The sequence below is a fragment of the Orycteropus afer genome, unplaced genomic scaffold, assembly GCF_000298275.1.
Source record: "Orycteropus afer afer isolate SDZICR_OR568_19922 unplaced genomic scaffold, OryAfe1.0 scaffold00147, whole genome shotgun sequence".
Classification (NCBI taxonomy): domain Eukaryota; kingdom Metazoa; phylum Chordata; class Mammalia; order Tubulidentata; family Orycteropodidae; genus Orycteropus; species Orycteropus afer.
In genome coordinates this window covers 6,071,218-6,086,660 of record NW_006921734.1, presented here as the reverse complement: position 1 = coordinate 6,086,660, position 15,443 = coordinate 6,071,218, and the positions used below count along the sequence as shown (strand labels likewise).

The window sequence follows — 15,443 nt, the reverse complement described above, 5'->3', positions numbered from 1 at the left end:
CACAGTCGATTCCACCATGGAGTTGATTACCAGTCTCATCATGGGGAATACTACATCCAGCTGCCCAGCCACTCAACCAGGCTCAACCAAGTTGACACAAAAACGTAACTACCACAGCCAAAGATGAAGAAATTAAAGATTTTCATCAACTCTACAGTCTGAAATTGACTGAACATGAAATCAAGATATGTTTATCCCTGGTGACTGGAATATAGAAGTTGGAAACAAAGAAGAATCACTGATAGTTGCAAAATTCGGCCTTGGTGATAGTGCTAACACAGGAGATATCACGATAGAATTCTGCAAGACCAACAACTTAGTCATTGCAGATATCTTTTTTCAACAACATAAACGGCAGCTATACACATGGACTTCACCAGATGGAGTGCACAAGAATCAGATTGACTACATCTGTGGCAAGAGGCAATGCACAAGCTCAATATCTTCAGCCAAAACAAGGTCAGGAGCTGATTGTGGAATAGACCATCAACTGCTCATATGCAAGTTCAACTTGAAGTTGAAGACAAGTAAAACAAGTCTATGAGAGCCAAAATATGGCCTGTAATATATCCCTCCTGAATTTAGAGACCATCTAAAGAATAGATTTGATACATTAAACACCAGTGACTGAAAACCAGAAGAACTGTGGGGTGACATCAAGAACATTATCCATGAAGAGAGCAAGAGATCGTTAAAAATATGAGAAAGAAAGAAAAGACCAAAATGGATGTCAGAAAAGACTCTGAAACTTGCCCTTGAGCAAAGAGTAGCTAAAGCAAATAGAAGAAATGACAAGATCAAAGAGCTGAACAGAAGATTTCAAAGAGCAGCTCGAGCAGACAAAACCAATTACTATAATGAAATATGCAAAGACCTGGAGTTAGAAAACCAAAAGGGAAGAACATGCTCAGCATTTCTCAAGCTGAAAAAACTGAGGAAAAAATTTAAGCCTCAAGTTGCAATATTGAAAAATTCTATGGGCAAAATATTGAATGTTGCAGAAAGCATGAAATGAAGATGGAAGGAATGAATACAGAGTCACTGTACCAAAAAGAACTGCTCAATCTTCATCCATTTCATGAGGTGGCATATGTTCAAGAACCAATGGTATTGAAGGAAGAAATCAAAGCTGCACTGAAGGAATTGAAGAAGGACAAGGCTTCAGGAATTGACAAAATACCCATTGAGATGTTTCAACAAATGGTTGCCCCACTGGAGGCACTCACTCAGTTATGCCAAGAGATTTGGAAGACAGCTCCTTGGCCAACTGACTGGGAGAGATCCATATTTATACCCATTCCAAAGAAAGATAATACCACAGAATGTGGAAATTATCGAACAATATTATTACTATCGCATGCAAATAAAATCTTAGTGAAGATAATTCAAAAACTGTTGTAGCAATATATTAACAGAGAACTTCCAGAAATGCAAGATGGATTCAGAAGAGGACATGGAATGAGGGATATCATTGCTGATGTCAGATGGATCTTGGCTCAAAGCAAAAAATATCAGAAAGATGTTTACTTGTGTTTTATCGACTATGCAAAAGCATTTGATTGTGTGAATCATAACGAATTGTGGATAACATTGAGAAGAATGGGAATTCCATAACACTTAATTGTACTCATGAAGAACCTGTACATAGACCAGGAAGCTGTCATTTGAACAGAATAAGGGGACACTGCATGGTTTAAAATCAAGAAGGGAGTGTGTCAGGGTTGTATCCTTTCACCACACTTATTCAATCTGTATGCTGAGCAGATAATCTGAGAACCTGGACTATATGAAGAAGAACATGTAGTTCTTCCAATCCTGGCATCAAGATTGGAAGAAGGATCATTAACAACCTGTAATATGCTGATGACCCAACTTTGCTTGCTGAAAGTGAGGATGACTTGAAGCACTTAGTGATGAAGATCAAAGAATACAGTCTGCAGTATGGATTACATCTATATATAAAGAAAACAAAAATCCTCACAAGTGGACCAATAAGCACCATCACGATAAATGGAGAAAAGATTGACATTGTCAAAGACTTCACATTGCTTGATTCTACAATCGATGCCAGTAGAAGCAGCAGTCAGGACATCAGATGACGTACAGCACTGGACAAATTGACTGCAAAGGACCTCTTGCAAGTGCTGCTGAGCAAAGATGTCTCCTTGAGGACTAAGGTGCACTTGACATAAGCTATGGTATTTTCAGTCCCCTCATATGAATGTGATAGCTGGACAATGAATAAGGAAGACTGAAGATGAGTCAATGCTTTTAAGTCATGGTGTTGGCAAAAAATACTAAGAGAACTAACAAATCTGTCCCGGAGGAAGTGCAGCGGGAATGCTTCTTGGAAGCAAGAATGGCCAGACTTCGTCTGACATACTTTGGTCATGTTGTCAGAAGGGACCATTCACTGGAGAAGGATGTCATGCTTGGTAAGGTTGAGGGTAGACGAAAGAGGGGAAGGCCCTGAAAGAAATGGACTGTCACGGTGGCAGTGGCAGTGGGCTCAAGTATAGCTATGATCATGGAGCTGGTGCAAGACTGGGTGGTGTTTTGTTCTGCTGTGAATAGGGTCTCTATGAGTCAGAGACAACTCGACAGCACCTAACAACAACAGTAAGAGTGGTGATAAAGAGTACCTTTGTCTGGTTCCCTTTCTCAAGAAGAAAGCCTCTGTCTCTCTCCATTGAAAATAATGTTGGCTATTGATTTTATGTATATTCCCTCAATTAGGTTGCAGAATATCCCTTCTATTCCTATTTTCCTGAGAGTTTTCATCAAGGAAAGTGGTTGGATTTATCAAATACCTTTTCTGCATTGATTGATGATCATGTGGTTCTTTTGTTTTATTAGATATAAAATTCTTGATGGAAAAGACTTTTTTCTTAAAAATTGTACCCATCATATTCTGACATTAAATTTACAGAGAAGCATGACATCAGAAAGATTTTTGATCTTTATGGCTAGCTTAATTTCCTTTCTTGGCAATCCTAGGATGTTTTCCATTTGTAGTTACGGTTTGAAAATTTGGTTTCAAAATATGTTTAAAGAGAACATATGATTAATTTGACCAAAAAGATGGTGAGCTCTTTTAAGAATCTATAAAGGCTGGATCATTTCCCTTCTGTAACTCCCATTTTCAAGAAGAATCATTTAACCCTGTCTTTATTTCTTGTATTTTTATTTGAGTACTTTTTCTTTACCATATCTGCCATCTTCATTTTTATTTTTCTTCTGCCTTTGGGAGTTTCTTATGGTTCAGTTTTATTTTACTGGTTTGAGTTTCCACAGTGCCAATATTTTCTTTATTTCAAATATCAATTTTAATTTTAATTTCTATGTCTTTGCAATTCCTTCTTTATTTTTTTTTTAACTCATTAGTGGCTAAAGCACTTGACTGCTAACCAGAGGGCTGGCGGTTCAAACCCACCAGCCACTCCTCGGAAGGAAGGTTGGGCAATCCTACTTCCGTAGTGATACTGCCTCGGAAACCCAAGGAGGGGTCGCTATGAGTCGGGGCCGACTCGATGGCACATAACAACAACAACAACATTATATTATACTTTCATTAGTCTTTTCTTTCTTCAAAGATGTTTGTCTGTATCCTTAGAGGCTGGTATATCTTATCTTTCTAGTGTGAGGACCAAATATTTTTAACATTTTCTAAATTTTATGACCACTTTCACGATTATATTCTTTTGTTGCTTCATGGCTTATGCTTTGAAACCTTTTTTTTTTTTTACCTTGAGTAAAAATGTTTTTACTATTATATTTTATTTAAAAATGATTAGTTTTTGCTTTTGTCATTTAGATCCTTTATCCAAGTAGTATTTTTTTCTTGTTTGGTCTGTGTTATAAAATAGTTATCTAAACTTAATGTTATATACACATTTTACACATGAGGATAATCGATTGTATAGCATCATATATTGAATAGTCTGTACATTCCCTATGGATTTTTAGTTGTGCTTTGGTCATTTATCAAGTAGAGGTTTAGTTTATAGATACAAAGCTGTGCCTGTGACCTTCTGCCATCCTAGGCATACAACTTCCTAGACTATTGCCCAAGAAAAAATGGGCAACATTTTGCTTTCAGGTGTTGTTCATAAACGGATAACCCCACCCCAATACTGGCTTTCAGGCAGTGAACCTCACTCTAGTCACCAGCCTCTTATGGAATATTTCTAGTACCCATTGCCTACAAGGAGTGGAACTCTGATGAAATACTGTTACTCATTTCTTACACAGGAAAACCTGTGAATTATGAAACTCAACAGGACTGCCTTGTTTTTCTGGGTCTCACAAGTTTTCTGCTTTTGATGGTATGCAGTCTTACCACTTTTCTGTCAATAAAATAAAGTGGAAAATATATGAGTTTTCCTTCTCTGACAGATTTCCCACTGGCTTTTTCTCATTTTACTACGTAGTTTTCAAATTCCTACTCTTGTCTTTTATTAGTGTGTGGCTCATTCCTCTAACTGTTTGCATTCAGAAAAGTCTCTGAGTAAGTGAATGAATGTCATCTTAAATCATTGGTTCTACTTCATCAGTATTTTTTTATAAAATACTACATTATTTTTAAATAGTGCCATAAAAAAACAAACTCACTGCCATTAAGTTGATTCTGACTCATAGTGACCCCCTTTGGTTTCCAAGGCAGTAAATCTTTGTGGAAGTAGATTGCCCAGTCTTCCTTCCACAGAGTGGCTGGGGGGTTTGAACCATCAGCCTTCTAGTTAGCAGTCAAATGCCTTAGGCAGTACACCACCAGAGCTCTGAATAGTGCCATATGAACTGGAAAAAAATAAATTTGCTTATGATGAGGGACTTTACTTATTGATATCTATGATTTGTTCCAGTTTAGAAGTTTTACTTCTTAGGATTCGTTTATTTATTTATTTATTTATTCCAGTTTAGAAGTTTACTGCTTAGGATTCTAAGTGTATATATACCTATATACACATATAGGTATACAGTCAGTTCTCCTTATCATGGTACTTATGTTCTATACAGTTACTATGAATAGTGAACTACTGATCTAGGAGAAGTATAAGGTTAGCTTTCTGCAAACTCCTAATCACAACATTTTCTTCGACAGATCAGTATGTAACCTGTTTCATGTGTGTTTCTGCTTAAAACTACCTTATTTAATATATATTGTCAGTTTATTAACCACTGATATTACAGCCAACAACACTGTTGGTAATGCCTGAATGAAGTTTATCTAACAAAAATATTTTCTCTGTAAGGCACATCATAGCCCGCTTGTACATTTGACAGAACTTCAGCACGATGCTTAGAGCCATATTAAACAGCAAAATCACCAACAAAAAGAACAAAATGTGGCACTAAATGGAACCAAAAAAGGACAGAGCATCATCTTGGTGACCATGGATATGTGCACATGAAGCAACTAAAAATTTTCCCTACTCTGCACGTGTCTGAGAATGACCCCTAAGGCATTACTCATAATAAGGAGTTACGCATAAATTTTAGCAGTTTGGTGAATTTGCAAATACAAAATCTGTAAATAGAGGAATGATTATAAATAATACTTACTCAATTAGAGCATCCAACCCATTAAGTTGTTCAGTTCTATTAGCTATTCATTTGTTTATACGTAATCATACTTATTATCGTAATTTGAAGAATTATAGGTATATAGTCTCATAGTCAACAATCCCTGGTGGGTAGTGGTTAGAGCAGCTGGGCTGCTAACCAAAAGGTTAGCAGTTCAAACTCAACAGCCACTGAACATGAGAAACATGTGGTAGTCTGCTTCTGTAAAGATTACACACTATGGGCAGTTCTACTCAGTTTTGTAGGGTCACTATGAGTTAGAGTAGAATTGACGGCAGTGCGTTTTGGAGTCTCATAATCATAGGACAAACTAAAGGTATTATTTTAATTTTAGATCTAATTTTAAAAGGGATCTTGCTTATGACCAAGAGAGGAGTAAAGAAGAAATATTTACTGAGAAATGTTTGCTAGCTATTATGCCTACAGCTTTGTATAAGCTCAGTTGGTAGATACATAATTCTGCTTATTTAAGATTAGGCTACTTAAATCTTTTACTTTCACATTTATAAAGAATATAAATGTAGTTTTTAAAATAATAAAATGTACTTGGTTCTTCACTGTGCAGTTTGCTGTTCAAAAATATTGTACACATTAAGAGAATCTTTGTTATTTATTTTATCGTATCAAATAATATTTTGTATTGGTCTGCTTGTAAGCTTAATAAACTAACAAGTTGTGTTTTTTTTTTTCCTATGAACAGTTTTACTTGAGAAGTTTTTCTTCTATGTCTAATTATATTAATTCAAACTTAATGAAAAGAAAATCTGGTTATCAGCTACACTAATTTTTTCATTAGTTTGAACATATGCACATCTATTCCTTATAAAACTATTTTGGAATTATTTGACTTCAAAGTTAATTTTAAGGCATTAATGAAATAATTTTATATTTTTAAATATTTATGTATTAAATACTTATTTAAAGGATTCCTGGGTAGTGCAAACAGTTCAGTGCTCAACTACCAACCAAAAGGTTGGCAATAGCTATTGTAAAATAATAGCAATAAAAAAACACTGCCATCAAGTCAATTCTGACTCATAGCAACCCTACAGAACAGAGTGCCCCATAGGGTTCCCAAGACTGTAAATTGTTACAGAAGCAGACTGCCTCATCTTTCTCCTGTGGAATGGCTGGTGGGTTCAAACTGCTGACCTTTTGTTTAGCAGCATAGTGCTTTAACCACTACACCACCAGAACTTCTTCAATAGGAATAACTATATATAATAAAATGTGTCCTGAAAACACAATTTATTGACTGTGTTTAGCTAACGAAAATAGAATGCAGATAATTTAATAAAAATAAGATGAGAAGGAGTAAACAAAATGTGTTATACTTAAAATTATTTAACTGATATTATTATTATTATTGTAAAGGATAACATCCAAGAAGAAATCATTGTATTTTGTAAAGGAGATCTCTCTTAAAAATCTTTTCTCCTTATGAAATCAGCACATTATCCATTGGTAGGAAAGATACAGGAGCATTTTTGCTGTAGGATATGAGTACTAGCCAAATACATTAAAAAATTAGTGCACATGCAGTAGTTTTGGAGATTTTAATTTCTTCCATTCTAAATGTGGCTGACAATGTAAATACTTGGGTAGATATAGAGTGTTGTAGTACATGAAACACATCCTTTTTACACAGTAATAAATAAACATATTTTTCCCTACATTGTTTATAATTCATGCAAAATGAATAACTGAATAAGTGAGAATTCTTTAAGTTTTCAATGGCTGACATTACTGTGGGACCATCTCTGTGGTATGTGACCAGCTAAAACAAAAGGCTGGTTCAGAAATCATCGGTAAGCTATTTCTCAAGGCTCAATAGCACCTACAGGAAATTATCATAGAGAAACAAATCACTTAAAATTGCCAGAGTTCATTTCCTTATTCTAGTACTTAATGTGTGACTTCTGAGCAGGTCCCTTAAGCACTGTGCCTCCATTTTATCATTTGTAAAATGGGGATATCAATAACTAATTTGCAGGTTTCTGGTAAGCATAAAGTTGATTAACACATGGAAGATGTTTAGAACAGTGCCTGACATCTAGTAAGTGTTGCACAAGACTTTATATTGGTTTTGTTATTTGTTCTAAATGGCAATTTTTTTGTAATACTCACCACACATGCTTTATGTTGATATATATTCCTCCAGATGGACTATATAGATTGATTTATAAAATGACAAGTAAGTAGAAAATAATTTGTACATGCCTTTTAACAAAAAATAATAATTTTTTTTTTCTTGGATATTACCCTACAGCACAATATTTCATTCATCAAGGTGGCAAATCCCAGTCAAATCTAGACCAGGAGCTCTTGTTCAGTTTGCAGTGCCATGACTGAGACCTTAAGGACTCTCACATTAGACCCAGATGTCCCCTGTCTCCTGGTCACACTTTAAGAGGGTAGGGCATCACTGGGACAAGTGCCAGCTCACAACTTAAAAGTTATACACTAGATTAATTCTCACATTTTAGGCTTTTTGAGTAGATTTCATTAACAAAAGCTTGTCCAAAAATGGTTATTTCGATGGATGAATATTATGCCAGGTAACTGACAGACTTTACAATATGAAGTGGAATTTTTTTTGTAGACACCATTTCAAAACATTTGGAAACTATATAACTTTCTCATTGAAAATAATATTATATGTATTATTATATGTGTAATAATTTAATTTCTCTATCTTTCAAATTTACAAAATTTAAAAATGTGTGTGTATGTGTGTATTATTTTTTTTCCTGTAGAACTGGGTAGATAAGGCTGAAAAACAGGCCCTTCTCTCTGAAACACTTGACCTATCAGAACTCTTTCACCCAGACACATTTCTCAATGCTCTTCGCCAGGAAACTGCAAGGTAATAAAAATGAAATACTTGACTTATTTTTCCTGATGGTAATTATAGAACCAACCCAAACCTAACCCACTGGTCATATGTAGCTATTTAAATCAATTAAAATTATATAAGACTAGAAATTCAGTTTATCACACTAGCCACATATGATATTCTCAGTAGCAACACGAGAGGAGTACTGACATTTGAATTGCATGAAAACTTTTTATTTTTGCAGAATGTTCCGTTGGACAACACTGATTAGACATCTTGGTGGAGAACAGGGCTTGATGGTTATTTAAGATCAAACTTTTTCATAGCACACTCAGACTATCATAACATATATAGACTATAATTTTTAAACACATTACCTTGTCATAAAAGAGACACTACCAAAAATATATTGAACAAATTTTGGTCATTTTTTGGTGACTCAGGGGGCTTTCTAGTTGCACTGCCTCAGGATCACACAATACATATCAATAGTGGTTCAGCTGATAGGCATTTACAGGGTACTTACCGAGTCCCTGGAGTCCCTGGGTTAATATGCTTGGCTTACTGAAAGGTTGGAAGTTTGAGTCTACCTAGAGACATCTTAGGTAAAAGGCCTGGTGATCTGCTTCAGGAAAATGAGCCACTGCAAACACTGTGGAGCACAGTTCTACTCTGACACACACGGGTTCACGTGTGCCGGAGTCAGTTCAACAACAACTGGTTACCTGTTACTATGTGCCTGCAATTTAGTACAGTAATCAAAATGGAGGATGTAAAAATGAAAACAAAAGGCCTTACCCTCAAGGGACTTACAACCTTGAAGAGGAGATTGACATACAAACATTTAACTTTAAAAGCTTGAAGTCAAGTCTAACATATTGTACACAGTTTAATAGCTAATTATTTGTACATTCTAAATATACAAAAAAAAAACCTCACTGCTGTCCAGTCGGATCCAACTCAGAGTGACCCCTCCTAAATTTTAAATAAATGGGGTTATATCTGTCTTTAACAACTCTTCATATTTTAATTCCTAAGGATCATTTCTCTCTGACATTTGATATTTTATTTTTATAGGATAATGGGCTGTTCTGTGGATAGTCTTAAGTTTGTCGCATCATGGAAAGGTCGACTGCAAGAAGCCAAGCTGCAAATTAAGGTAGTAGACTATTTTGAGATGTTTATCTGAGTCTAAAAAAAGGAATTACCACTAACTGTGATCAAGAGATTCTCAAACTTGGGTCTCAGTGTCAGCTATCTTTGTAGTGTAAGAACTGCCAAGATAAATTGTATTATCTATGTAAAAAAGCAAAACAAGTTAATATTTAGCATGAAATGCTTTATAATATAAAATGTAAAATCTTCTGATGCAAAAATAAGAATTCTACAAATACAGCATATTTAAAAAATTAACTTTTGGTAAAAATGATACCAACTTTGAAATTCTTTTAGGTTACCTGTTTGAATATACAATGCAATAAATATTTAGTACACAATGAACTCTATATAAAATGAAGTATATAAAAAATAAAGAAAAAATTACACTAAATCTTTTCCTCAGGAAATTTATAATTTGAGATTAGATTGGTTAACTATTAAAAAAAAACTCGAATGATCTATGATTGATCTATTTCTTTTGTAATCTAGATTTTCCTAGTTAGCTTTCCTGTTAAAATCCATTACTTTTATTATAATAATAACCATTCACACTTTCTTAACAAAACTGATTAAAAACCTGTCATAGAAATATTCCCACAGTAACTTCAACTTTTTTCCATTATCAGTAACCCCTTTCCCCTAACATTCCTTTTTTCCATCCCCAAACAGAATTGTTCCTTTGACATTTTGTCACTGCTAATAAAACACTTTGCATGTTATATTATGATTATCTCTATATATCCATATTGGTCTGTAATGTCATAGAGGACAAAGGCTTTGTCTTACCCTTTTCAGATCCCTAGTCACTCCTCAGAAGGAAGATTGGGCCATCTATTTCTTAGCGATACCACCTTGGAAACCCAAGGAGGGGTCATTATGAGTCAAGCCTGACTCGAGGGCACATAACAACAACAGTATCTAGGAGCTCTGGTAGCACATTGCCTAAGGCATCTAACTGCTAACCTGAAGGTTAGTGGTTCAAACCCACCAGTCACTCTGCGAAGTGAGACGAACAGTCTACTTCCGTAAAGATTTACTGCCTTGGAAACTCATTGGGGATCACTATGAGTTGGAATCAACTTGACAGCAGCGGGTTTGGTTTGGTTTTACTGTGTTATATGTAGTTCAATTTTTTGATCAATTAAATATAACACTACAGTTCTTTAGTTTGGTTAACCATAGGCAGCCTGCTTTCTAAAATTTCCATTTATGTAGTTCTAGTTCCTAGCTCAACAAAGTTTTATTTATGTATTATTTATTTTTGTATTACTACCTTCTGACATACTATACAATTTGTTTATTATGCTTGTTGTTTATTGTCTGTTTTGCTCCACTGCAGTTTAATTCCTATGAGATCAATGATTTTTTTTTCTCAACTTTTGTGGTGTCTCAAATGCCTGAAGCAATACCTAGTACAAAAGAAGCCCTAAATAAGCCCTTGTTGAATTGTTGAATTGAGGGCCTGCAAACAGAGAACACTGTAGTTGGTGTTCTTAGAGTCAATTATAATGTTGTGTTGCAAAAATTTTATTGTTAGTATTGAGCTAGATCTTTCTCTTTTGGCCCTGTAGATAGCTTACTACAAAATTCTCACTTGAATTAAAGGAAACAGAAATGTTCTATTTCATCCCTTTACATTCTATTTTAATCTTAGTCTCTTAACACATGGGCCCAGTTGTCAGAATATGGAGAGAGGAAACAACATGTATAATCCAGGTACCATGGTTGTGTGGTCTCTGGCAGCTGTGAACTACATACATAGTATATATTGTCATTAGTCAGATATCCAAAACCAGAAAACAAACCCACTGCCTTTCAGTCGATTCCGACTCATAGCAACCTCCATAGGGTTACCAAGTTATAAATCTTTATGGAATCAGGCTGCCTTGTCTTTCTCTCGCAGAGCAGCTAGTAGATTTGAACCTGTGACCTTTTGATTAGCAGCCTAATGCCTTTAGGACAATGCCACCAGAGCTCCTTTTAGTCAGATATAACCAAACCCAACCCACTGCCATTGAGTTATTTTTGACTCATAGAGACCCCCCACTGGATTTCCAAAGCTGTAAATGTTTATGGAAGTAGATTGCTTTATCATCTTCCCACAGGGCAGCTGGTGGGTTTGAACTGACCTTCTGGTTAGCATGCAAACTTCTTACCCACTACACCACTAGATATAAACCAAAAACCAAACTCACTGCCATCTGGTCATTTCTGACTCATAGCGACCCCTCCTTGGGCTTCTGAGACAGTATCTCTACGGAAGTAGATTGCCCAATCTTCCTTCTGAGGAGCAGCTGGTGGGTTGGAATTGCCACCTTCTGGTTAGCAATCACATGCCTTAGGCACTGTGCCATAAAAATCTAGAGAAGTGTTTTTTATTCTCTGTCAAGGTGCCTTTATATTCCCCTGTGCTTATAAAATGGGAATAAAGTTATCCAAAGTCAGAAAATCCCAAGCTTATGTGTGGTATATATAAATGGGGAAAAGAGCCTGAGAGTTAGTAAAACAAAATTTTAATCTTTGTTCTCCATTAAAAAAAAAAAAAAAATGACAATTAATAGAGCAACCTGAGCCTTTGCTATCTCATTTATGGAAGGATTTTGATAATATCTACCTAGACACTCTTATGAGGATCTCTAAAATCCTGTATGCATAAGGTTTTTCTTATTTCTGTCATCTCAATTTGGATTGGATTTTATTTAGGCAATATTTATTTCTTAAATAGAAATATATTTTAATATAAAATTCTGTATTTATATCTAGTGAAGCATAATTTTTTATTTTTCATTCAGATTCACAAAAGGATATTTTATTGTTAAAATTAGAATATTCACTAGGAAATACATAAGGATATAAATAAATTTCATACAGCTTTAAATAAAAAATCCATCCCTGTACATGGGAGTTAAGGTAGTTCAACAGATTATTTTTTTCTCTTTTTGGTCCATTCATGTGAGTTATAAAAACACATTTTCTAACTTTTTTATTTGCATAGTCTCCAGATATATTTATTGGGTAAAAAGGGGTTTGGAAGCCTCTTACTGTTCATACTTGGCCAAATCATTAGGTTAAATAATCTCTACAAAACTCACTGCTGTTGAGTCAGTTCCAACTCATAGCGACTCCTCCTTGGGTTTTGAGGCAGTGTCTTTATGGAGGTAGATTTCCTAGTCTTCCTTCTAAGGAGTGGTTGGTGGGTTTGTACCACCAACCTTCTGGTTAGCAGTCAAGTGCCTTAGGTGCTACTCTACCAGAGCTCCTAAATAATCACTGTAGATTACTTTAATCATGTATATTTTTTTCAACAAATGAGAATGTTTCAATACAACTTTAGATTTAAATTATACATGAAATTTACTGTCACTATAGAATTTAATTAGTATTTTTTCAATGTCTTCCACCCTCAATTGAATTAAACCATAAAATGTTCAAGAAAGAAGTAGTTACCAAAACAAATCAATATCTTAAACCCTGTAGACTTAAGAGAACTTGTATATATATTGATTTTCAGATCCTGAACGTGACCTTTTAAAATTTCCTCACTACCATTATTGATTTATTATTTGTTAAACAGCAGTTTTAAAACTTGGTACTGGAAACATACATAAATCAAGTTCCTGTTCAGCTTACATGTTAGGCCTTCCTCAAGGCTGTGAGAGGATTGCTCTGGCAAATCTAGGGAACTCCCAACACCCCAACTCTCTAGTTCTGATGCTGCCACACACAGAAACCAAATCTACTGCCATTGGGTTGATTCTAACTCATAGTGACCATTTAGGACAAAGTAGAACTTCCTTATAGGTTTCCAAGGATATTAATCTTTTAGGAAGCAGACTGACTCATATTTCACCTGCAGAGGGCCCAGTGGGTTTGAATGTTGACATTTTGTTTGCAGCTGAGTGCTTTAACCACTATGTCACCAAAGCTCCTTGCCACACACAAAAAGCAAAACGATCTTCCAGCTGGGCAAACCCACTCATTAAATGCATTAAAGGGCATGTTGATAATGCAAAATTCATTAAAAGCCCAAACCCATTGCTGTCAATTCATTGCCAACTCATTAAGACCCCTTAGGACAGATTCATTAAGTCCCTGAAAGCTGCTGCTCCATTGGGACTTGGTGTTTTAGATAGCTACATATGCTTGCCGGCTGACTTGCCTCATGCCAGGTGGAAGGTCTATTCATAGATCAAATGGTTATCATAATATTCATACTTCATTTCCCTTCTTCATAGAGCTTATATAACAGAAAATAAAAGAGTGAAAAAGTTAGAAATTTAAATATTTGAAGTACACGAGGAGGATGTACACATCTAGAACTGGGGGTTATTAGCCACGAACACATCCTTACCTAATAATTATTCAGATTAAGTCATATGTTTCTGACAGCTTTCATTTTTAAAACTGAACACTAAATGTTAATATATTATATAACTATTATTATAGGAGCTCTGGTGGTGTAGTGCCTAAAGCATTTGACTGCTAAGGAGGAGGCTGGCGGTTCAAACTCACCAGCGACTCCTTGGAAAGAAGGTTGGGCAATCTACTTCCATAGTGATACTGCCTCAGAAACCAAAGGAAGGGTTATTTTTTGAACCATTATTATGAAGTATAGATTGTTTTTAAGAACAGGTGAACTATATAAAAAAAGCTCTTGGTAATATAATTTTCTGTAAATGTAGATCTCTAAAATTATTTAGTATGTAAAGTAATATGATAGAAAATTAATAAAAAAGTGATTTTTCTTAAGAATTGATGAAACTGCAGCAACTAGGTTTTAAATCTTTCTGATATCTTTATAATAATAATAGGTTTGAATGTCTTAATATGTTTCCACCAGTTTAAAGAATTTTTAATTCTTTGTTGACTAACTGTTTAATAACTTTCCCAATTTAATACTATCTTCTGATGTCCTTCAAATATAATAAAAGGCTTAGAACTGACTCCAATTTCCTACTTTAGAAGTCTTTCGTCTACCTTTTTTACTTTATTTGATTCTGTATGGAAAAAATCAAAGTACTGGGATTACATACTCAACTCCCTCAACTCTCCTGGTCCTTTCCCCACTCTCCAAAACTTATAGAAACCTACTCTCATTTCTGTTTGGAATATAACTTTCCCTAGCATGCCTTCCTTTCCTCAACCTACATAATGCCACATATATAATTTTATATTTTCTAATAAGCATGTTTAAAAGATTAAAGAAGCAGAGGAAATTAATTTTAATAATTTATTTTATTTAACCTAATGTATACGACTCGACGGCACATAACAACAACAACAAAATGTATACCACATCTTGTTTTAACATAAAAAATCAATAATTTAATGAGATATTTTACTTTCCTTTTTCTTAAACAAAGTCCAGCATATATTCTATACTTATAAGCAAAACCAAGCCCATTGCCATCAAATCAGTTCTGATTCAGAGTGACTCTATAGGGCAGAGTTGAACTGCTTCATAGAGTTTCGAAGGCTGTATTCTTTATGGGAGCTATCACCACATGATTCACCTGTCGAGCAACTCTTCGGTTGTAACCACCAACCTTTTGGTTAGCAGTCAAGTTCTTAATCACTGTACCACAAGGGCTCTTTCCTATATACGTTGTTGTTGTTGTTATGTGCCATCTAGTCGACCCCAACTCACAGTGACCCCTCCTTGGGTTTCCGAGGCAGTATCACTACAGAAGTAGGATTGCCCAACCTTCCTTCCGAAGAGTGGCTGGTGGGTTCGAACCGCCAGCCTTCTGGTTAGCAGTCAAGTGCCTTAGGCACTGTTGTTGTTGTTGTTATGTGCCATCGAGTCGGCCCCGACTCATAGCGACCCCTCCTTGGGTTTCCGAGGCAGTATCACTACGGAAGTAGG

General features: G+C 35.3%; 1 protein-coding gene across 1 annotated transcript in view; it reads left to right on the top strand.

The window, feature by feature from the left end:
• DYNC2H1 (dynein cytoplasmic 2 heavy chain 1) overlaps positions 1-15,443 on the top strand; it is a 505,271-nt gene that overhangs the window by 439,386 nt on the left and 50,442 nt on the right. Inside the window, exons 86-87 of the mRNA XM_007946035.1 lie at positions 8,340-8,449; positions 9,497-9,578. Of these exons, the coding sequence (XP_007944226.1) occupies positions 8,340-8,449; positions 9,497-9,578 (192 nt within the window). The remainder of the gene's footprint in view (positions 1-8,339; positions 8,450-9,496; positions 9,579-15,443) is intronic.